This window comes from Stigmatopora nigra, chromosome 4, assembly GCF_051989575.1.
Source record: "Stigmatopora nigra isolate UIUO_SnigA chromosome 4, RoL_Snig_1.1, whole genome shotgun sequence".
In the NCBI taxonomy this organism is placed as follows: Eukaryota; Metazoa; Chordata; class Actinopteri; order Syngnathiformes; family Syngnathidae; genus Stigmatopora; species Stigmatopora nigra.
The window spans coordinates 11,031,668-11,056,043 of NC_135511.1; the positions used below are offsets into that span (position 1 = coordinate 11,031,668).

Consider the following 24,376-nt stretch of genomic DNA (forward strand, 5'->3'; position numbering starts at 1 on the left):
GAAAGTCTTGCATAACGGAATTCTGCAGCAAAGTGTAGCATATGATCCCTGCTCCCATGAGGGGGGGAGTGGTCCGGTATCCCCCCAAGTTGCATTCTTGGCGCTTGTGATTTCTGACCTAGATTCAAAACACCCCAAAAGTTATACATTTTTTTAACTATGAAGGAACACTATGCATTCTGTCCTGCAGATAATTCGTAAGAAAAACAAAGCAATTGCATGCCAATGATGTTGTTTTTTGTCCAGAATAAAACATAAAATGAAGAATCTACTGATTGTCATAGTGCAGAAAATAATGCAGTTTCATCGGTGGAGTAAACTGGGAAGGTCCAGACTGCAAATTTTCTTTAAAAATCAGTCGTTTGAGCACCTAAAGAATTCTCCACAAGTGCTATAATGAAAAGACCAAAAAAGTAATGAATCAATTCATTGGAACATTTGTAAAATACCATCTGGACATTATTAGCCAAGTTTTTGCAAGGCAGTCGTGTTTCTCAATAATCCCCATAATCCTTTGGGAGGTTATACGTTAAAACCCACTCCAGATTTTGAGTAAAATCTACCAGCAGGGTCAAATTAATTGTATTGAAATGAGGGGGAAAAAAGCAAGTAAGAACTAAATAAACAAACATTCAGTCTTCTAAGAATTTAGAATTTATTTTGTGTCTACTTCAGTCATATGATTACTTTGTTTGAAAACGGACCCTGAGGCCTGTCAGGAGACAAAACCGGGTATCTACTCGAGATTTGAGAATATTCTGCCCGTAAATATCAAAACGCTCATAATTGTCTTTTAATGTTTTGTACTAAAAAGCAACAACTGAGAATCACAAGACATTTGAAGAAATCTCAAATAAATGTTTTGTGTGCTCCCTTTCCAGTAACTTTGTTTTGCAGCTTTTCATGTTGGCGTGAGTGGTTAGTGCATCGGCCTCACAGCTCTGGCATCCTGGGTTCAAATCTAGGTCATGTCCATCTGTGTAAACGCCCCACATTCCAAAAACATGCACGGAAGGCTGATTGGATTGGCTGGCCTTAGATTCAGGGTGCCCCAAGCCTATTGGCCCCCTCTGGTTGGGACAGGCTCCAGCACCCCTGAGGCCCCTTGAAAATAAGCAGTCTGGAAAATTAATGAACTTGTACAGTTTGCTGCAGGCCAATATAAGTCGAGCAGCCGTAGTTTGAACAACAGTGCTGTGTAGTCGTATCTCACCTTGACAGAATTTAGTTTACTATCTTTTGTAGATGTAATGAGAACTTCAGACGACAGTAGGCGCGCTTTCCCCGACGGAATGTCGAGGCGGTGCAACAGTGAACGTCTTCCCCGCTTTGGGCTGGCTGGGCGGAGTTGAGCCGGTGCAACTGTGAAAGTCTTCCCCGGTTCCGATTGGCTGGGCGGAGTCGAGCCGTGCGTGCGAGCGTGAGCCGGTTCGTCATGGCGGCCAGAAAACCTCGCTCGGTGGCCAACCCATTGGAGTCCGCCTTCACGTCACCGAGTGAGAGGATACTGAAAGAATGCCACAATTTATATGCTGACAGCGAAAATGGTAAATCATCAAAGCTGATTTGACCGTTCGTCACTTTGAAGCTAACTTTGTCTTTGCGTAAATATGCACAGGTGTAGTCGTTAAATTGTATTATTATTATTTTTTAGGTTGTACCGTGGTTATTAAGTGGGGCGGTGATGCTGTACTATATGCATTGATGTCATGAAAATGTAGTTTCATATCTTTGCCGTGATGCAGGCGTGCGTCATTTGACATTTGGACACTGATCGTCTTCAGCAGCTGTCACTGCACTTGTGAAAGACAAGTTCATTAAAAAAAAAAAAATAATAATTCCAGCAATTTTATGATGAAATAAATAAATAAATAAAAAGCTGCATAAAATTACATATATCCACCACCGATTCTAAAGTTGATGTTTGAGTGTCATTGCTTTTTACATTTTCCACTTTTAATTAATTAAAATCCAACGAGAAATAACTTTAGAGTACAGTAAAACCCAACCCCTTGATAAATGTATCTCATTTTGTAAGTGGGAGGCTTCAGACCGTGTTTAATAATCCTGATGATTGTTATATGTTTGCAAATGTATGTTCCAGGTCTAGTCAGGATAGCCAAGAGCCTAGGGGTGCGTCTACTGCCCCCCAGAAAGAAGATCATTGTGATGATCATGGGGAACCACTCTGCAGGAAAAAGCTCCTTCATCAACTGGTAAGTGAAGAACATTCTTGCATTCGCGACCCTGCGACATCATTACCAGATGGTTTGTGTTCGTCTGAAAGGAAATTGAGTCCCTCTGCAGAAAATGGAATTTGGCATGACTCAGGTCCATGTGAATGTTGGAAAAAATGGCTGTGCAAAAAATTCTTTCATTTTGAAAGTGCAGACAGCGACAAAATAATCTCTAAAATGTTAATAACAATTCAACATGTAAGATAACTTCTGTACATTGCTCCAAAATCTTAGCAAGGTAAATGCAAAGCATTTTGTTTTGCAGAGCATTACGTGTATTCAAATGCTGTCTTTTTCAGGTATGTAGAAGAGCACATCCAAAAAACGGGCGTTGCCATCGAGACGCAAGGCTTTACATTCATCACAAGTGGGCGCAAAAGAGAATCATTGACGGTAAGGCATCTAAGCAACACTGACTGAAGTTTGAAGGGATGCTTTCACCTGAGTGTTTTTTTTTAAATTTATATTTCTTTTCTGCAAGTTGGTGATGAAAACCCTTGTTTTGTTTTGTTGAAGCATTTTAAATGCGTATGCCAGGCAAATCTGTGTCTTTGTTGGACATGCTTATACACAGTGACCCTTTCGGTTGGTATATGTCAAATAAATTGAACTCATCTCATTGTTCATAGGTTTGAGTTCATAATATAAATAAATGGTAACAATTAGCAAATCTTGACATGATAAATAAATGAGCAAAACCTTATGTGTAGAGTTAACATCCATTATCAGATTGCGTCACAATAATCCACATAATTCATATTCACAAACAACAAACAAGGGCTCACTCATGCACAGGATATGATTGCATAAGAAAAAATTAAGTAGCATGTAATGAAACAACTGCAAATGATGTAATTAGCACAAAAAATGAACGTCATTTACCTTCAGAGTGCTGCAATGCACGCTGGGAGGGAGAGACGGATCCTATTGGTCTGCACCGCCCGCAAATGTTGTTTGCAGTATCAACCTTGCCTGTGTGTCCAAGTATAAGTTGCTTAAGAGTAGACTTTCTTCCCCTCGCCATTCGCCCACATCATTTTAAGTTGCCCCCAAAGGGAAATATAAGGTCTGGGCGTTAGATTTGATTGCATGTTTAGTTCCATTATAAGGCAAATGATTATATAGTTCAACATCCATGTCATTTTTTTTCTTTCCAGACCGATTTATAGTCCAAAAAATACAATTGGAAAAGGGTGTTTTTAGGCGTTACTTAATGTAAAAAGTTAAAGTGTATTGGCATGCTGCAAAGTTTGCAGTCTACTGCTCGCTTTTTTCAGCACTGATAAAAACAGCAATGCAACAAAAATGGCTACGTTTATAGACCTCTAAATCAGGCAACCTGGGGTTGCCATAGAAATGATAGCGAGCGGCACTAGTTCTCTTCTTGCAAGCAAATAGACCAACTGCAATTTTTGTTACTCCAAAACTTATTTGAATTCATCTTCGCTTCTGTTTCAAACGATTGGTTGCCTTTATTTGGACATTTAAGCATTTCGGTCCTACGCCACGACTTGAATTCTCAATATGACCGCTAATTATATACGATATGAAAGTCTAAAGTAGGTCAGCGGGCACCTGCTCCCGCTGCCTGCGTCTTCCTTCTGCGGTTTTGAAGATGAAAACGGGTTAATTAGTAGTACAAGCACTCGCAGCAGCAAAGGCTGACTGCTCAGAACACAACTCGGGATCAATTCTCTGGCTCTTTTCTTCTTCTTTTACCCAGGGGAATGCCACGTTACATCTCTACCCGCATTTTCGACCACTCCTCGAGTTCAAAGGTAAGCCCGGCTGTCGTCTCACTGCACGGAAGTCGCGCTATCGATAGACCACGATTGTTCTCCGTGCGTCCGAGGGATGGCGAGGCGATCGTGTCAGGGCGTGACGAGGTTGGGATGCATGGGTGGGGACGGTTGAGGAAGGAGGGGGCAAGTGACGTGTGCCTGTGCAGTGGAATTGACGCTTCGCTGGGTAGTGGCAGTCAGTATAGGGAGAGAAACGGGGCGGCGTGGACGAGCTGCTGAGAAACGACGCATAGGAGTCGGCCACGCCGACAGTGTCGCTCTGGAATACAAGCCTGCTCTTTATGCCATCTTCAAGGCTGCCGCTCGGCATCACGCTATAGACGCCATATGTTTACTCTGCACGGCAACAGTGGATGACTCATCAGAAATGCAGTATAGGCGCTTATGGGAGAAGATGCTGATGATTTTATTTGGGCTATTCTTTCAATAGGAAGTTTCATATCATTTTAGGGGAAGAGTCTAATGGCACTTTTTTACACCAATTGTATCTTGTGGGAGCTGTCGAGTGGAAAAAGTAGTTTTCTCGGCAATTTTACAGCTTCACACAATTATGGGAGAACTTGAAAGTAGCGCTTGTTGCTGATTTTGTGCTTTTTCCTTAAGGGCTCCACAGAGGCGAGTTTTTTTTACATTTTTTTTAGTACGGATAGAGAATGGTAATTGTCTTATCAGGTCATACGTGACATGATAAGACAACATGCCGCATGCAGAATACGCCTTTTTGCGTCCACGATGCGTGGCGAGCGTATTGATGGGGTGGTCATGCTGACGTGATCAACATAAAGGAATGCTAATGTGCAAGAGCAAACATCTCTGCACAAGGATGTGATTTGTGTTGCCGCTTAACACCTGCTTCGTTCCTTGTGCGTGTGGAGAGGGAGGGTGCCAATAGTGGTGTGTGTGTGTATATGTGTGTGTGTGTGTGTGTGTGTGTGTGTGTGTGTGTGTGTGTGTGTGTGTGTGTGTGTGTGTGTGTGTGTAGTGAGCATGTCTCAATAGTGCTCCTGTTCTAGTGGGAGTATTGAAATCTCACATTGCGTTGCCTCACAGTCGTTCTTCACTGGCTAGCTTTATGTCCCACGCCCTACGCTAAAGCTGCCAGTTGAAGAGCTGTTGTGTGTAACCATGACAACAGACTTCTCTACAGAGGGGATGGCCAAAAACTGACTAAGCAGATTCACTTATATGGTGGGTTGAAATTGTCTCTTGCCCATTTGTAACCTCCAGAAAGTCAATTCATTCATTTTCTAAACCGCTTGTCCTCACAAGGGTTGCGGGGGGTGCTGGCGATTATCTCGGCTAACTACGGGCATCAGGCAGGGGCGAGGCTCAATCAGTCGCAGCTCTAGGAAGTTACAATGCATTATTACTTTTCTCGTCTTTTTTATTTTATGGAGTTTAACTCTTTAGTGTCTTTTTTGTGTAATTAAGAACAAATAAAAAAATATTAAAACTGTAATAAAGAAAAATAATGCATTACAGAAATGCACACTGCATTCTAACCGTTAACAACACTGTATTTAACTCATTGCCTGCCATTGACAATGAAAAGTGCCCAATTCATTTCAACTGGGAGGACTTGCCTCTCCCAGTTAAAATGGATTGGACGTCTAGCGTCGTCAGTGGCAACCATGGAGTTATCTGCCAGTGTGTACCATGTATACACTACTTTTAATTTATCCAACATTCTAGGAGTTATGGACTACCTGAGCGCAGAGATCTCTACCTCCCAACAAAAGAAATTCAGCCTTGTGACGTTTGTGGACACACCCGGCCTGGTCGACGGGGACATGATTTACCCTTTTAATGTCAACAGCGCCATCACGTGGTTGGGTAAGTCTCTAATAAGTGGTTATTAAATGTCTATGGTGACACGTGGCAGATACTCTTTTTTTGCTATTCTTCTTTCATATGTGTGCAGGCGAACAGTCCGATCTGATTTTTGTATTTTTTGACCCAATGGGTCAGGCCCTTTGCAAGCGCACTCTCAACATTGTGGAGAATCTGAGTGAGAAATGCGGAGATAAGCTACTGTTCTACCTCAGCAAGGCTGACGAAGCCGGCAGGGAAATAGACCGGCAGGTATAGCTTGACATTTTTCAGTCAGACGATAAATGAAAAACAGCCTAAAAAAATCCATTTCTTTTTTAATTTTAATTTTTTTTTTTTTTAAAGAGAGTGATGATGCAGATTGTCCAGGAATTGTGCCGCCGCCCTGGCCTCAACAAATGTGGTTTTGAAATGCCGACAATATATATCCCGAACCCACAGAAGGTTTGTGCTAAAAATTGTAAATTGATGTGTCTTAATTATATCATTTTTTTTATACTATAAATCCTTATTTATCTACGTATACGAAATATAACCTTGTTGAAAACCTGGGACGATTAGTCGTAAAAGCTCATGTTTTATTGCCCTATAAAAGGTTTTGCTTTGGTACGTACTATCTTAGCTGTGATCTGGTCTGAGACTTCAGGTCTTACTGTCCTTGAGATTTGACCGCTATTGATTATCCTTGAATGTCATCTATTTCCTGTTGACCGCTGCTATCTGGAATAAGATGATTCATATTTTGCAATAAGGTTAGCACACGAGGGGTTGTAAACCTGAGCTACTCATCAGCTATGTCTTTGTCTGTGTGACCATGAAGTCTCACCACTTGCTGATTTACAACCACCAAGATCCCATTTCCTCTTAAATCTAGACAACCCCATTTTAATGACCATGTTCAGCTTTTGTTCTTCAATCATGCGTGAATAAAAACTAAATTGTAGCATTCGCCTTTTTTGGTTGTCTCACTCAGCCAAGCCGTTGCGTGAACCAGATTGATGGCGTGTGTCAGACCATCGAAAAGACCATCAACCAAGCTGTCCAAAGGACTTTGGACCAGTTGGAAAAAGACTGTGATTTAATTTGTTCCACCATCAGCAATAGACTACAACAAGATAGGTAAAACAACGCCTATTATGATCATTTTGTGACATTAAATATTATTTACACCCCCCGCCTGTAGTTTAAACATACAAAAGCAGTTCTAATTGAAGAATAAATAAAGGTACGATTAACGGACATAAAGGCCATATAAAGAAATAGCGGAAATAGCGATGCTTTGAATTTGGTGGCTTAGGCGGAAGTCTGCTCTCTGAGTGCCAGTTTAATTAAATGAACATTTGCGCCCATATTTTTGTGCGCCTCCAGGACCGATGCCACTTTCAACAAAAGCATTCGACTGAACTCGTTTGTATGCGGCGCAGCGGGAGTCGTCCTTCCCCTTCTCTTCTTCCTTAGTTTTATCGTAAGCACCTTCTCCAAAGAGCAGTTGAGTGAGCTGATGGGAGAAGGGGCGGCGCAAACCCTGTTTGTCTGCACTGTGAGTCCTCGACCTCATATTCTCTCCACATTCATTTTTGAAGTGGCCAACAATAGAATATAAATCTGAGAACATCATTAACTAGCCACAAATGAAGTGTGCATTGCATTTGCTGCCATTGCAACTTTTTACATCTATATTTCTCTTTTGCTGTATAATCCACCTCACAGGGAATAGTGATGTACTTATGGGAGTGGATACCAGAAGATGGACAAGTTGTCTTCATAATGCTTTTTGGAGCCTTTTGCTACCTTCTTCTTTTTCTAGCCAAATATTTTTCAGGGTAAGTCTTCACTAGAAAATGTGGCATGGTGTCGCACTCTAATATTACATAATTTTCATAGGTAGTGTTTTACAAATGTTTTCAAGAATGTTTGAGTTTCCTGTAAAATGACTTGGATGAAAGAACTGAAAAACTGCCTACATGATATTATTATTGTAAATTAGTATGTAATTCTAAGTCTGCTCATTCTTTAGTCGGAGATACAAGACTTTAACAAAGAAAGAGAAGAGAACCATGACAGAATACAATGACTATATCTTGGATATTGTCAAAACCAAGAAGGTGAGAATCTTTCCATTAATGCTTAACAGTGACATTTACCTGATAAAATGATCACCTGTATAAAACATTAGCTTTACAGGTATTCATTTTAAGAGTTGTCAATCTAAATCATTCTATTTCAATTCACTTTACAGGGTAAATTGTATGAATGGTACCTCCAGGAATGTGCAGGAGAATATGATCTTTGACCCTTGGTAAGATGGATGGACTTAACACGTGCGATTAGTACTGAAAGGCCAGTGATTGGACAAAAGATGCACTGTAGTCTATTATGCAACAATGGGACATTTTTAAATACGCCGACAATCATTTAGAAAAACGACGTGGCCCAGAATTTTGCAGTGTTTTAGATATTAGAAAGTGCCTTTGGTGTATAATATATAACCAAAAAATAGTTTTTAGCCCTTTCCTGAAAGGAAAAAAATGTGAATGCATTTGTTTTTACAGTGAATTTTTTATGTTTATTGCAGGCTTTTTGTTGCTTTACTGTTATGATGTTTGTTTTCAAAGTTCATTGTACCATCCCTCATACTTACTGTTTTCATACCAACAACACTCCTGCAATTTTTAGCTTTGATTGTAAACAAAACAAGTTTTTATGCTCCGAAATTGAACAATCTCCAATTCAAGGGCAGTATTTTTGTATTTTCTCATGTACTGACTGTACTAGACAGGTGCTATGTTACTTACTATATGCCATAGTGCAGCCCTGCATTTGGTCAACACTGTTTATCTTATCAAATTTGCATATATTTTAAGACTTTCATATCGGAGTAGAAATGGTGCAGCAATAAAGTGTGTAAATCAATAGTTTACAATTATTTTCTTCAAATGAATTTTATATGCCACAAATAAAAATACTGAGATTGGGATATTCAATTTTCATTATTTTAGTGTCATTATATTAAGGGTTAAGATTCATGGCAATATATTTGTCATTTTATTCAAAATCCTTCTCAGTTTGGATTGCGTGTGTCATTTTACTGCATTTAGTTTGAACCCCAAACATTATTAATTGTAGCAGTACATGAACTTTGCCTCTTCTGGTTAATTAAAAAGCCTTTTTCCCCCTGACATTTTTCTTTCTGTGATTTGATGACTCAGCAAGTATATATTGAGTCAGTGCATCAACTGAAGTGATGAAAAATTCAGTCAAGCAGAAGACTTTTATTTCAAAGTTATAAAAATCCCACCCTTTCTCCACCCCAGGAGGAACTTTAATTTTCTTCATAAATTGCGATTTGCCCTGACGTACTGTACATTAGTGTCTCTAATTCATATGGACGGGACAAGTGAAAGGGGGAAGGAAATTAAAGCATAACATTATTTTCTTGAAAAAGTACAGGGTTCCCCTGGAGGCTACAAACCTTTCTTCCCTGAGTTAGTATTAAAGCAAATTATCATTATCATGGTCATCATCTATATTGTGTTTAGACAATACTTCAATCTGCAAGCATTAATATAGAATCAAGGGAATTGTGTTGTGTTTTGTGCAACCTAGCAAGGCGGCCATCAAAAAGAGGCATTATTTATCTTCAAATGTTCAATACAAATTAAAGCTTCACTTGCAAGCCACAACATTAGGTCCATTTTGCATAGTCAAATGAGATCCACAACAATATTTAATCATATTTGCTGGATATCATCAGATTATACAAGTGCACCCAATGAAGTTCCAGTGAAGGTTCTATACGGGAAATTAAAAAAAGTAGCATGCGGATAAAAGTCCCACCAATTCCATTATTTAGAAATCACCCCAAATAGAAGTTCTTTTTTAGTTACAGTGCATTCAGGATTATAGCTCTATATAATATCATTCATACAAAACACCTAGCTATGAACACATTGTACATGTAGATGACATCTTGCAGCCGAATCCACATTTGTTTAAAAGAAGACGGTTTGGCTCACCAAAGTACTTGTGAATCGGCACTCTCGTGATTCGGCTTCAAAGTCCTCAGACAAGGGATAGCTGCCTTTTGTCTCAGCACCATTTAGTGTCTGTACTCACATTTCTAGTGCGCTCACGCTGTGCATGTGCCGTGGACATGCAATGTTATTAGGAACCCTTGTCAATTAACCAGGAAATATCTCCAGTCCTAAAAATACCAAGCAGAGACACATGCTATGTAGTTGTGAAATGATAGCCATGTTCACACTTGCCAAGAAGATACTCCATTATATGAGTGCTTTGTAATTATGGGACAAATCCATGTACAACATTTCCTTGAGCTGGATTATATAAAATATTTAAACCTTTATAGTGGAAGTGAAAGTTTTTTGTTTTTTTTGCAATTTAAAAAATCCAAATGATCTGGCCTATGTGGATATTTCATTTTGGTACGCAAAAGTAGCCTAGAAGAATCAAAATATGATGCCTACATATGAGCATGCCGGGTTTTGATTACAATTATTCATTCATTATAATCAAATACAAATAAAATAATTAATCATTCCTGTATTTTGTATATATAATGCATAAGCACAAATGAAATAGCCAATTTATCGCCATTGACAACGCCTATACAAACCCTTTCGGTAACATTCATGGCAGCCATTGAGTTTAATACTAAGTGCCCTATAATGGGTTAACAATTAATGGCCTTTGTAACTAGTTTTAATACATCAGGTCATTAAGCCCATGATGAAAGTCACGTTTTTTTGTTTCTTTTAAGTTTCCCCTTAATGTAAAATGCGTGAGAACGGCATAAAAGCTATTTGTAATCACGACCAGGTTTAAGTCTCAGATAGCCACTTACTCCACATCTCGTTTCTTAATCGTCTTTCCGGATCCCAAGACCTCAGCCACTCGGGACACAATGGGATCATAGTTCATGCTGGCCACGGCAACAACCTCCTCGCCCCTGTGAATGAACTCGTTAAAATCAAAGAAACAATCCGACCATTCGAACCTTTCCCGTTTCTGATTGACATGGCACTTGCCTGGTGTAAAATGCCACGTATCTCAGTTCATCTAGATCGCCCTGAATGATGACATCGTCAAATCCGTCTCCATAACCTGGACAAAAGTATTATGAGCACGTTTCTTATCGCCAAAGCCTTTCCAATTTGGCACGTTTAACATGCCTGCGTAGCGTATGGTCTTTCCAAACATGGCTGACCAGAAGTAAGGCACTGTTTTCATGTCAGTGACTCTGCCCACCATGCTGAGAGCTGCCACTCTTCCTGCATTGAGTCCGTCAAAATTTCTTGAAACATCAACTGGTTGTTAAGCCAATATGAAACAATCATGAGGCACTTACCGTGTACGTGAGCCATTTGCCAGTGAGGGATGTTAACCTTCTTATTGTTGCGCGGCGGGAAAGGAAAGGTCACCACGTCTCCCCCAGCGAAGACCCCATCTATATTTGTCTGCATCATCTCAGAGACAGGAACCAAAAAAATTATATGTGACCTTAAAAAAACCCACCTTCAATGCTAGGGCTAACCCAGAGAAGATAAGATTTTGTTTTTCTTCGGGAAACTGGCAGTTTAGAATCCAAAAATATTCCTGAAGGCATTTATATATATGGATTATAATTGCTTTGAGAGTTAAGGCCAATCAATGCTAATTTTCAATGAGAGCCACACAGGTAAGTAGATGCGGCAGATAGGCGGACCGCATTGCGTTAAATTTGTCCTTTTTTTCGCGTGGAAATAAATGTATCCATTCACTGCATGTTGCAGTAGGATGTAAGCGGTCAGTTGAGAGTAACAAAATACCTTATTGACAGTGATGAAACCCTTTGAGTCCAAGTGAATGCCGCTCTGTTTCAAGAAGCTTGTTGCAGGAACACATCCTGCAGGAGCAGCATGTTATCATACAGCTGTCAGGTTTCCCCTTCTCAGGTTGCTAATACGCAACTTGTGCATTTAATCCCCAAAATTCCTTTGCAATTTGTCATTTAGTAAACCTACAAGAAGTAACGAGAATTTGCTCACCCGCTCCAATAACACAGACGTCAGCTCGCAGGATTTTGCCACTCTTGAGGACCACTTCTTTAAGCTGACAAGAACGAAAACAAAAATTCCACCAGCACTTTTTGTTATTTCTATGCTCAAATCCATAAAATTCTACTTCAACCATGAATATTAAACTTACATTTAGTGTTTAAAATTTTAAGGAAAAAACAACAACTCAGTGAGGATTCTTGTCAATATAGGAAAAATGTTCCGGTTTTAAGGTACATCTTCTAAGGCTGAGCATCGTCATAGTGTCTCTCACTTTGTGAATACCTGTCCATGATGGCCAATCATCTCGGACACCTCATTCAGCATGTAGAACTTGACCCGGTTTGCTTCAAAGAGCTACAAAGAAAACAACCCAAAAAATATGTTGAAGAAAATAAAGGCAGTATTTTGAATACATCATGTGTGTATACATACCTTCATTATGGCTTTCCCTACTTTTTCACCAAGGGCTTTTTTAAATGGGACTGACTCTACCCCAATGATAGAGACCGAGTGAGCCTTGTCTGTCAGAGCAGCGGCCACCTCCATACCTGCACAGAAAAGGTCAAAATATGCTTGAACATGACCAACATGTAGTCCATCTTTTTTCAACAAAAAAAACACCTGCATCCAAAAGTTCTACATTTGACTACTTTGCACTGTAAAGAGCATCCCTGTTACATTGTGCAATTGTGCTAAGACAAGACAAGGCATCTGTTCACGGAGATTCAATTTAACCTGTTACCGACAAAAGACGTTCCCACAATCACTGCGTTTTTGTTGTTGGCCAGCCTGGCAATGCTGTTAGCGTCCTCAGGCGTCCGAAGGTGAAACACATTCCTTACGTCCCCACCCTTGTAGTTCAAAGGTTTGGGTCTTTGAAAGAGGAAATTGAAAGTGTTTGATCATTTGAAGCAAATGAAAAAAAAAAGTTTCAGACAGATTGTTTGTTCCTAACTTGTTTCCTGTAGCAATAAAGAGTTTCCTGTATTCCATCCTGGAGCCTTCTTCAAAGCTGACGGAGCGTGACTTCACATCAATTGCCACAACCTATGGTGGACATGATCACAAGTTTCACTAATGTAAATATATAGTATAAAGCTTACTATATATGCAATTTAGCTTTGGATTATTTTCATTTTTAATGAAAAATGCAATGTGACTAACTTGATTGTTACTTTCAAAGGTCTTTTAAAATGACATACATGTGAAAATATATCCTATTCCTAATAATGAAGGAAACACCACATTGAAATGTATCTTATTAAACTCCTAATGGACTATTTCAGAAAATTTCACTACAATTCGTTTAAATGGATCAACTTGGCGGTCAATTGGCGCATTGTAATCGAAGGATTCAGCACCACTGGGTTAAATGTACCCTTTGTCATCTAGTGGAAGAGCATTTAATAGTTCTGCCAAGACGGGTGAACAAAGATATTATTTGTAGTAAATGAATCCTAATTTCTCAATCAATGAAGACACATTTGTCAGAAAACCATTGTTTGAAAGATCTATTCTGTAACAACGAGCTCGTACCTCTTTTTCTGTGAGCAATTCAATGTCGTGGTCGTGCAGGAAGTCCATGGAGCGCAACCTCAGCTGTTCCGCTGTGCTGTCTAGGGACTGAGGTTAGTGCATTAGTGCTCAATACAATCACATAAAAAGGAGAAATCTTTCTCCCATCATGTGAAAGTCCAACAACAACAAATTTATATGATTTAATTGTATCTACTATATTTCCTAACCAAAACAAAATTCATCCGTGCAATTTCTACACGAGCTCAGGTCCCGTTTTTGGCCAGCTCATACCGTTTACGACTCTGTTTGCATAGCCCGGGTGTGTGTACAAACCTTACTCAGTTTAGGCCTGTCATAAGGAGGATGTCTGTCCATGGTGCATATGACGATGCGGTCGGTGAAACCTTCTTGCCTCAGCGTCTCCGCGCACACTAGACCAGCTGGACCTGCACATACATTGTTGACCAACACGTATGTAAATGACCTCCACTGAACTCTCTCAATTCAATGCATGCCTTTTTTAGTAACTAGTTTACTTGTACTGACTGTTCGTTTTAGGTTCCTGTCAGTCAAGAACTACATAATTTTCATTTTGATATGAACATTTTATTGTTTGTAACATAAATACTATTTTTTTCAGATTTTGGTTTCCTCATTTACACAGGAAACCAGCAAACTAAATAGACACTTAGAGGTAGCGTATATAACATATTCAGACACTTAAATTTTACTGTCTATGTCGCATGTTGGCCCCCCAAATAATTGGAATAACTGAACCGACTGACTATTGCCAAAATAGTAACCTCTTACATGGGAAGACCCAGGAGGTCGTACAATTTGGAATGCAAACAAAAATACGAAATACGCCTCCAACATTTGCTCAGAGCTTCAGATTTTGGCCCGCCGTCCTCACAGCTGACGTCAAGCGAGAAATCGGAGCATCTCATGAGACCTCAGTCCAGGAAGCGGTTCTGCTTTTACTTTGTCACTTTCTCTAAAAGAAGACTAACCATGGCAAGAAAAGTCCTTCTAATCTGTAAATACGGCAGAGCTTGAGAAATGAGCCCGCGAGGCTTACCTGATCCGATAATTAGAACGTGAGTGAAGCCTGTGCTGGAGTTGATGACAGCAGAACATCTGGCCATGGCTTTTGACCGCTTCTGCGTCTGAAGAGCCTAAAAAAAAGTTTTAGAACATTTCAAGGCCTGAGTTCCCGCTCCTTTTTGTATTCGGCTTTACCTGCTTGTTTGCTCGAATGATGACCTTGTCCTTTTCAACTCTGACCTGTTGCAAAAAAGCGTAAGCCTCGTCAACGCAAATACTCCAATGAGGCGGCGTGGAATGTGTTAAGAGAGGGTGCCGGCTGGGAAGGTCACCTGGAAGGTCGGCAGGCTGTCCAAGCCGGGGAACTCTTCAATGTCGCCCGTTGCGATGTTGAAACACGCGCCGTGCCACGGACAGCGCACGTGTCCCTTTGACAGTACACCTTTAACCACACGACACTTTTTTCATATGAAGCTTATTCATACGAGATCTGGTCTATTCCTCCCAGCGGCACAACATCGATTCATCTTCACCTTTGACCAGCGGTGCGCCGTAATGCGGACACTTGTGCCCCATTGCTGAGAATTCGCCATGTTGTTTAATCAGCAACGCCCTGCCGCTTCCCAAGTCGACCTCTCGCATCCTGGAAAAGAACATTCGCACGCTGACCTCGGTGTAATGTCGTCATTTGGCCGCCACCCGTGACGTGATATTTGCTTCGCTCACTGTCCATTTTCCAGATCCTTGACATGACATACGGAGGCTTCCACAAAGTCGCGGGATTTGTGGTAGACGTGGAGCAAGGTGGAGTCGTCGTCCGAGCTGTGTCCCAGTGCCCCGTTGGGTCTGCAGTCTGCAAAGGGACTGGCCTTCCCGTTAGGCGAAAGGCCGTCCACCTCGTTTTCTTTTTCCAGGAGAGAGAGTTCCACTTTGACATCAACTGAACAAAACAGATTGAGACATTTTAGAAAGTACAGTCAGTGGATACCCTTTGACACACAAGTAATAATTAACACTGTATCGCACTATTATAATTATTATTATTTGTCTTTTACGGGAGCAAGGGGGGCCGTCCAAACGTAAATGAAGACTGACAGGTCCACAAGCGGAACAAATGAATGCAGGAAAAAGGTGAATGGACTCATTTAAAGGGCAACTTTGACTCATTTATTTTCTTTTCTTTTGGGTAACTGTCATAATGAATTCCTTCATGATACTTTAGGAAAGAAAGACTTGTTTCCTTTCCTTTTTTTGTTGATTATCATAATAATTGTCACAAGTCATTTAAATAATTTTTGAAATAGCACAGATTAATTTACATTTTGAATTTACATGATCAACAGGTTTTTAACGTCATCTAATGTGCAACAGGTTAGGCTTACTGACCATGAGAGTATAGTTGTTATGTTGTTTTTTTTTGTTTGTTGTTTGAGCCGCGTAAGGGTGTAACTGTTCGACTGGAGAAAAAAAAATGCTGATTCTCCACATCTTGCAAAGTAATCTGCTTGGAATTTTCTCCTGCTGTGTAAATCTTAATTAAAACTAATGGAAAACTGTAAGCATGTGGCCGATTGGCGGGCGACAACTAGAAAATGCTTGCCAGTGTCCTAACGCCCCAGCATGTCAAGACATCAACACACAAGCATTTATCTTTACGCTTCCAAAAGAGGGTGAATTTAGCAAAGTACTTAATGTATAATATTCTTGGGATAAAACTCAGGTTGTTTGTTCCTGCACTCTTTTGTTAACACCAAAGACTTTTTAGCGTTCAATTTTATGTCCGCCTACGTGATGTTAAATGCACATGGCCTGCATTGCCTCATCTACTAAGCATGCCACATATATACATACACAGCTAAACACACACACACACAATGTCACATTTTCATATCCATGTATATGTAATCCTCTTGAGTAAGATGCCACAATAGCATTAACATTCCTCCTCCGTAAAACACTACACAGCAGAGTGGGTTGAACATAAAAGGGTGCCCATAACTCCATATGGATGTCAGGTGGTATCCTTAAAAATTATGCAACATACTCTGGCTTCTTCTATGATGCAAATATTTAGCATATTTAAAAAATAAAAAAATAAAGAGTACATGACTAATCCCAAATTGAAAATCACCAATTTTCATTCACCTAAAATGTCTGCTGCTAAAACAAATAGCTTCACTACATAAGGAGTAAAAATTACAATAAGCAATAATTAAAAAATAAAAATAAATCAGATGATAATAAACTCATTTCCTGCATATGGAACTGATGTCTAATTTGTATCAAACCCTACACCAATGGTTTAATATACATTTTTAAAGGGACACTTGAGTGTTGAATAGTGTTTTGTATTTTAATGATCCTACAAAAGACAAAGATGAATGGTCACCTGATTTGGGTTTGGAGAAACATCCTCCCATGGTGGGCTCAGGATTAACCGGTACTGAGGGAGAGGGAGGGAAGGGGAGAGAGAAGGGGGGAGGCGAGTTTGGCTCAGATACTCAGCCCTCTGGATCTTTGGATGTCGCAATGTCCAAAAAGTGGAAGTATAAGAACCTGCCAGTCCACAATGGACATTGTACAGATTAATCTCTCCACATTATCTGGAGGAACACAAGAGAAAATCACGTCAATGGCATGCAGAGCTGACATTATCATTATTTAAAATCAACTACGTATTACATAACCATTTTCAATTAAGTTGGGACATTGTGTCTTACCTCAAAATATACATTGATTTAAATCATGATCAACCTTGTAAAAAAGGAAGCAATTCCACTAATTGCCAACATTAGGCCAGCCACACATTGTTAATCTTTATTCATGCATGTTGCATAGGGATAACGATTAAATATTAACTACAGTCCGCCACCTATTAACTTGCTTGGCCCAGTGAACATTCGGGGGCAGCGGGGGCCCCTCCAGTTTCAAAATCTCCCTCTCCCTTGTTTTGTTGCCACATTGCACTTACATCTCTAGCGGCTCTGGTATTTGAGCCTCGCATGCTTACAGTGACTCCCCACCGGGGTCAAACTGCTTTAAATATGCACATTGTAACGTAGGACACGCGGACGTCCATTAGTGAGTTATCTTTTTTTCGGACGAAAACGCAAAAGAGCTGCTTGCTATTCTGAGCACATCTTAATGTCCTTGAACTTCTTGGAAAGGAAAAAAGTGTGCAGAGTTGAAAGGATGCGTACGCAGGAAAGTTCCCAAATGAGGAATGGAAAGAACCCCACTGTGACCCGCTTCTAAGCGGTTGAGACCGGAAATCAACTTTACAAACTTATACACTTGTGATAGATGCTTTTTAAATTTTATTACTGCAGACATTTTATATTAATTAAGCCAACACTTTAGGAGATAGGCTTGTCTTTTCTAGCAGTAAATATCTTACATTGTTGATACTTATGATTGTGTTTATTTAACAGGTATACTCAGTCAAATTAAAAGCTATCATTCTTCAGAGCTTCTATTGACCCTGTAAATGTCCATCAAGATTGGACACAGTCTGATTAAAATTGCACAAGATTTAAATGCCTGACATCATGTTTGACCTTCCACTTTGAAACAAATAAAAAAAAAATTGAATTACAGCATTGGCCAACTCATATTGTAAAAAAATATGGTAACAGTGCCGGAACAAAACCAGAGTCAAAATCATTATTACTGCTGTTACTATCCTAAACTCTGCCTCTACTTCTACTTTGAAGCTCTAAAACCATAAAAGAGGATATAATGACTTTTCAAACCAAATTACCATTTTTGATTCCTTATCTGGCACTTGTTGCTGCTTGTAATGAATAACAAACACCCCTTTTTTTCAACAACTCTGAGACATTTTGCTCCACAATAAAATAGGTTAAGCAGATTTGTTCGTCACAACCTATGACGCAAATTGCAGCGGCTCACTGTTAGTTGGGTCCCTCCCCAAGAAATGCTAATAATCCAGTCTGCAAAGAAGCTGTCTATTTCACTCATTTCCCTACAAACATAAGACTGCGCACAGGAATGTCGGGGGAGAATTAGCAGATTGGTCGGCCGATCCATATCCTAACTGAGGCCAAAAAATGGAATGTTGAGCACCAAGTAGCTGAATGGAAACTCCATAATTTCTAACAGGATTACAGCATTTGCGTTTTTTACAGTAAACAAATTTCAGGAGGAAACGAAACTACGTTACATCCATTCTAGATAAACTAGTTTGACCTCCAAACTGACATTTTAAAAAGTAAATGTAAATTAATTTAAATGAGTGGGTCGTGCTTGCCAGTTCCACTTGCTTGACTGGTATATTGGCCCCAGATTTACTGATACGTGATAAAGCACTCTTTGCCATCTACCCACTTAATAACTGACTAGTTTTGCTCACCTGCCGGCTCATTAAATACGAGATAAGGTGCTGAAATCATCCCCGATTGCCTTAACGACCTGTTGAGCAAAAGTGCCCTCTCACACACAGGTCATCTGAGTTTTAGTGAAGGTCTCAAATCTTTTTTCCATCTTTCAGGAATAGAAAAGCATTAGTGAAATCAAAAATAAAGGTAAAGACGAGTTTTTAATAAGATTAATAGCACCAATATTGTTACATGACATGGTCTTTTCAAACTGGGAGCAACACGGTAGCAACTTTAGTTCATGTACCTTATTTTCTCGCATATAAGCCGTATTTGTAACAAAAAAAATGATGACTGAATCAAGAGTATGGCTTATATGCGCACAAGATTTGATGTACTCTTTTTCACCAGAAGATATCGGCAAAGTAACATTTACTATTTGTTGGTTATTTCCTGTTTTGGCTGGGTAGCGACCAGCTTGTGTTATAACCAACCCAAGTCAGCTGTGACAGCTCCTAGAACATCAGTGAGGATAAAGATGGCAGAGAATGGACGGATATTCTCTTTTCACCAAACTGCTGCTTGTTGCCTGTTTACCAAGGGCCTCTTTTCCACTATTAAAAATCATCTAATATCAACCCGGAAACTTTTTTCCATAAAAAGAAAATCCTTCATCATGTTTCATGATACCCACCTAACAGCAGCTTCAGGTAAAGATTGAGTTTCTTTAGAAGTTTAAAAGTCATGAAACATTTTAAGCTGAAAGTTACAAAGTTGTATTGCAGAAGAACACAAGATTGAGCAATCCCTGCTCACACCAAAGAGCAAAGTCAAGAAACGTGATGAAGGAAATGAAATGCCTCAGCCCTTCAGTGAAACTGGCGTATTGGCTATTTAGTCTCAAGACAAGTGAAGGATTTATCCATCATTTACATTGAGGTCTATGCGAAGCACATGCTGCAAATTTCACATTTCATCATGCAGTATGTTTCCCACTCTATACATCTTGATTCTGCTGAGCTGCCTAATATAACTTCAACTGATAAACTCTGTGACGCAATGGAAAAGTAAAATGGGACATTTTAAGCCACCATGCAGCGTAATTTACCCCAACGCACTCCACCAGCAAACCAAAAGTTCTCCAGAATGATGAGTTAGTGTCTCCAAAGTATGCCATTGCTCTCTGACTCAATCACTCTCTCAAGCCTAATTGCCTTGTTGGCATCCCAATGATAAAAAAAATGATGTATTTTAAAAAGAAAAAGTGTCGAGGGTCTTACCAAAGGGAGCTGCGGTCATGGAGCAGGTGCATGGAGATGTCCGGTGCAGTGCACTCTAACATATTTGCACCAGTTCCTCTGCGGGACTCCTTCTCCTCCACTTGGGAGCATTCCAGCCCAGTTCGTTTGTCCCTCCTCGTTCCCTTTTGATGCAGCACAGGCTGTGGAGTTGGTGTGTGTGAGCCAGCGCGGGGGTGCAGGCGTGTGTGCCGTGTGGCCCCTCCAGCAGCAACAGCAGCGGTCTGAGCCGACCGGTCGTGGGAGTTGCTTTCCTTCGCTGGCCCAGCCTGCAAATGCAGCACAAAAGACCTTTGCCAGTTTCTTAGCTGTATGCAGTATTGATGGAGTTGCTGAGGGGATGCTAACACAGCATGAATTCTCACCGTGCACCCCACCTCCCTCCACAAACAGGCGCACACCCTCTCTCTGCTGCTTTTTCAGCACAGACCCTCTCAGCCTCGGCTTCAGGTGGTGAAGGCTCATCTTCCCTGTTAACACATTCACTGCCATTGACGGCAATAGACGTTCCATACATTTGAACTTGGAGGGCTGGCTGGCTAACCCTGTCGCCATCAATGGCACTGTAACATTATTTTTCACTGCCAGCCCTAACAATTCAAATGGATTGGACCATTCAATTTAGTAGTTGTCCCTTTCAGACATACCCTCAAGACTGCATTGAAATAGATTCAGGTTTGGGTGTGAACAGAATCTGCAAATTCACATCTGTAAATTTCCGCTATGACAGCCAGGAATGAAAACATCAATTTCAGGACGATATGTATTGACGATATTATTATATTCAAATACAAATTAGTTGGTTGGGTGACCCTGGTGGTTAGCTCGCCGGCCTCACAGTTCTGGGGTCGAGCGTTTGATCCCAGGTCGGTCGGTCTTCACAGTTTTTATATGTTCTCCCAGGGCTTGCGTAGGTTTTCTCCGGGTACTCCGGTTTGCTCCCACATCCCACAAACATGCATTGTAGGGTGGTTTAACGCTCTTAATTGCCCTGGGTCACACACAAAATCAAGCATTTACATTGTAAATGTCTTTTAGGTGTTCTCTCCCATAATCGATAGTTACATTTGACTGCAATTTTTACATTCAATTTACCTGAGTAAAACAATTCTGAAAAAAAAGTACTTGCAATTAAAAGCAATCTAACTTGTTTTTGTGTTATAATCATTGAAACTTAGCCTGTCATGTTTTTTTTTGTTCTAATTGGTTGTTTTTCATTCTAAATAAATTGAAGGCACAAGAGGGCGCCAGAAGGTTGAATGTTTTTACAGATTAAAAATTGTCTCAGAAATATTCAAATTGAAGTAATCTGTTGTACAAACTGTTGAATGCAAAATTCAATTATAATTTTTACTGTAAAATAGCCCACATTTTTTACGCATCTAATTGTTCTTAAAAGGTTTGGTTAGAGTTGAAGAAATGAAAATGTTAGTCTACTACATGAATGAAAATAATACATGAAGTTTGAACGCTTTTGGAACGCCATAACATTCTGAGTTGATGATTAGTTGATAAATACAATAATACAAATATTTGTATATAAGTGTATCATAAGGAAAATATGATTTGTAAATCATTGTAATGTTTTATGTTTAACACACCGTACTAACGATATTGAACTACATGACTACTTACTTTAAGACAGAGTGTAATGTGCCGTCTTAGACAAGATCAATTCCATGCAGATTCTTTTGATGCATGAGCTCAACGGCACAGTGCTCAGACAACCAATTCAATTGAATTATGGTATGGCATCAGAAGGCAACACCCAGAGTGTGGTGATTGAAGAAAATATGGAAACTACATGCATTATCAGCTGCCAGCAGGTTGGGTTGATACTGCATTAAAGAAATAAGGAAGACAGATTGATATACAGCCAGTCGATGTCAGCAAGTTGCTGCGTGACATTTTGTAAATTCTAATCATCACCACCATGTATTGTGCATTAACAATGCCCTACCTCGTCTGCCTTCTTCAAAAAATTCAATACAGAATCACAGCTGGTATGAAATCCAACACACACAAAAATCAAGGCTTCAATACTCACATGAATGTGTCATTTCTATCAAAACAAAAACCCAGGGAAGTTATTAGTATTTGTTGAATTATAACAAATGACACAAGTCTAATCATGCGGTTCTGCTTCTGATTAACGATCGAGAAAAGTCAATAAAAGCCACTTGAGATGAATGGTGCATAATATGGATATATCTGGTGACTGGAAGAAGCATGATAACCTGCTGTTAAAATGAAATTGTCATGATTAAAAATGGTGTTAGGTCACGTGGATAAATCATCCAGGAGTCAGTTTGTTTTCCAGTCATTCCATTGCTTTATAGTAATATTCAAGATACAATGAATAACTCAACAAATAAAATAAAAACAAATGTGACTTTCCTTCTATAGCTGTATCACAGATAAAAAGGCTCCACACATTACCAGTTGATACTTATGAGGTCATACAATTTTCGACTTGAGTTAAAAAAGGGTATACTACTAGTTTATCTGTGCAGTACACATATATACATTTGTTTTTACAGAACCTCTGTCTTGCAGTACTCCCGTGTCCTTTGAGAGTTGTTGGTCACTCTTTTCGATTTTAAGTCATAGTCAGCCATGCAGACAGCAATAAAGAAGAAAGTGCCCCCAATGAGCAGAGCCAAACCCCCAAACCATCCTGAGAACATGGCCTCTCCATACTCCCAGCGAGGCATCACGTCAGGAAAGCCTTTATCCCAGAATTCCACGACAGTGGTGTACGCCACCACCGACACTGGAGCCAACGCCGTGATCCCCGAAACCCAGGACAACACCCCGCCCAGGATGAGGAATCTTCTCCTCTTTCCACAACGGTCCAAACACACTCTCAGTCCATCCAGTCCCGGTAAGGCAACCAGCAGCGCTAAACCACCAGTGAATACCGACACCAGCATGAGCACCCTTGAGATCTGCAGGTCCAAAGGAAGTGCTAGCATGGAGTCATATGACTTGCATTGCACTCCCACCTCCTCCGTATAAAGGCACATGTGCCAAAGCCCAGAGTACCAGTTTTCCATTTCGTTCAAGTCTGAGTTCATTGTCTTCCAGAGCGGAAGGAAGATGGTGATCAGGGTTGTCACCAGTCCTCCAAAGGTTACAAAAACAGCCATCCTTTGCATAGCTTTACTGGTTAGAAGAGCCATTGCTGCCTGACTGACCACTGCACTGTGCAATCTTAAAATTCACAGCCCAGCCTAGCTTCTGATGGAGCCCCAGTGAGGCTCGATCATTTAAAAAAAAAAGTTACTGATGAGTAGATAGCGACAACACAATTACAGTTTTGTCTCAGTGTTCCACATCAACACAATAATGAACCCTGTTTTAACTGAAACCCTATAGGGCCAATGGCATCCCAGGCCAAGCTACCCGTGGACAGATGAAACACGAGCAGAAAAAAAAGCACTTTCAAGAAAGGCTTCTTTCTGCAGCTGTCTGAAACTCATTCCATCTCTTCCAGTTTTTTGTAATTGAAATGTGTGATTTGACATGACTCAAAGGAATGTCTGAAGTTGGTGGCCCAAATGTTGGGGCATTATTGTAGGAAATGATCCACATTTGATCATTTAAATCTGCAAAATGGATGCCGATAAGTGTAAAGCTGGAGCTTTTTTAATATTTGTATAAATAGAGTACCCCTTTGGGTAAATTTAAACAAATGTCACCAAGTTGTATTGGAAGTTAAACATGGGTAATGTTTGATAGATGTGGTAACTATAAACACACAGTGGTCAATACTTATTTTTACAATATAGTATAGCATTAGAAAACACCAAGTATATATTACCAACGGAAACTGAGTCATGTAATAATACTGTACTAGCAACAATAGGTCACATCATTTGGTTATTTCAGCTGTTAAGGAAAACGGGTCCAATGTGGACCATTTTTTTGAAGATGAAAATGATAATTGGGGGGGAAAATAGCAGAATAAACATGCAAAAAGCTATAACCCATTGTTGTATATAAATAAATAAAACGGCTTGAGACAATGATACGCACTGTAAGGAACAAAGCACCTAGCTTTAAATAAATTTGAGGGTATTTGAAAATTTGAAAAATTGTGAAATGTACCGTTATTTCCCCGGATATAATTCGATGTCTTTTAGAGAGCGAAGGAACTCAAATTTCTACTCCCAAAAAAAAATATATATATATTATTTAACATACAATTTATAAAATGGATATTAAGATTTGGTGTACAGGTGAGTCAAA

At 39.9% G+C, this 24,376-nt stretch overlaps 3 protein-coding genes across 3 annotated transcripts; 1 reads left to right on the plus strand and 2 right to left on the minus strand.

Annotated features, from left to right (window-relative positions):
* The first annotated feature begins 1,386 nt into the window (after positions 1-1,386).
* On the plus strand, positions 1,387-8,897 carry LOC144196117 (uncharacterized). The gene is made up of 12 exons (XM_077716113.1): positions 1,387-1,547; positions 2,105-2,216; positions 2,537-2,630; positions 3,961-4,015; positions 5,732-5,872; positions 5,961-6,121; positions 6,215-6,313; positions 6,843-6,988; positions 7,238-7,409; positions 7,580-7,692; positions 7,887-7,974; positions 8,109-8,897. The coding sequence occupies exons 1-12, from the start codon at positions 1,436-1,438 to the stop codon at positions 8,160-8,162; spliced, it is 1,347 nt and encodes a 448-aa protein (XP_077572239.1). The 5' UTR covers positions 1,387-1,435; the 3' UTR covers positions 8,163-8,897.
* A 224-nt stretch (positions 8,898-9,121) lies between these two features.
* LOC144195419 (apoptosis-inducing factor 3-like) lies at positions 9,122-20,545 on the minus strand. Its single transcript, XM_077715048.1, has 20 exons — positions 20,108-20,545; positions 16,880-17,093; positions 15,217-15,430; positions 15,024-15,133; positions 14,823-14,932; positions 14,686-14,730; positions 14,525-14,621; positions 13,780-13,892; positions 13,465-13,551; positions 12,884-12,975; positions 12,671-12,801; positions 12,361-12,476; positions 12,211-12,282; positions 11,917-11,980; positions 11,698-11,774; positions 11,238-11,355; positions 11,062-11,160; positions 10,918-10,993; positions 10,734-10,838; positions 9,122-10,073 (listed from the first exon to the last, which is right to left on the minus strand). The coding sequence occupies exons 2-20, from the start codon at positions 16,908-16,910 to the stop codon at positions 10,034-10,036; spliced, it is 1,797 nt and encodes a 598-aa protein (XP_077571174.1). The 5' UTR covers positions 16,911-17,093; positions 20,108-20,545; the 3' UTR covers positions 9,122-10,033.
* A 1,888-nt stretch (positions 20,546-22,433) lies between these two features.
* Positions 22,434-24,275, minus strand: LOC144195800 (claudin-24-like). The gene has a single exon (XM_077715646.1). The coding sequence runs from the start codon at positions 23,305-23,307 to the stop codon at positions 22,660-22,662; it is 648 nt and encodes a 215-aa protein (XP_077571772.1). The 5' UTR covers positions 23,308-24,275; the 3' UTR covers positions 22,434-22,659.
* Between the last annotated feature and the right edge of the window lie 101 nt (positions 24,276-24,376).

Coding starts and splice junctions, on each gene's coding strand:
- LOC144196117 (XM_077716113.1), top strand. CDS start 1,436: ATGGCGGCCAGAAAACCTCGCTCGGTGGCCAACCCATTGGAGTCCGCC. Junction 6,314..6,842: donor ATATCCCGAACCCACAGAAG/GTTTGTGCTAAA, acceptor TGTCTCACTCAG/CCAAGCCGTTGCGTGAACCA. Junction 6,989..7,237: donor AATAGACTACAACAAGATAG/GTAAAACAACGC, acceptor GTGCGCCTCCAG/GACCGATGCCACTTTCAACA.
- LOC144195419 (XM_077715048.1), bottom strand. CDS start 16,910: ATGGGAGGATGTTTCTCCAAACCCAAATCAG. Junction 15,431..16,879: donor TTTCTCCAAACCCAAATCAG/GTGACCATTCAT, acceptor TGTTTTGTTCAG/TTGATGTCAAAGTGGAACTC. Junction 13,552..13,779: donor ACAGGCCTAAACTGAGTAAG/GTTTGTACACAC, acceptor CACTAACCTCAG/TCCCTAGACAGCACAGCGGA.
- LOC144195800 (XM_077715646.1), bottom strand. CDS start 23,307: ATGGCTCTTCTAACCAGTAAAGCTATGCAAAGGATGGCTGTTTTTGTA.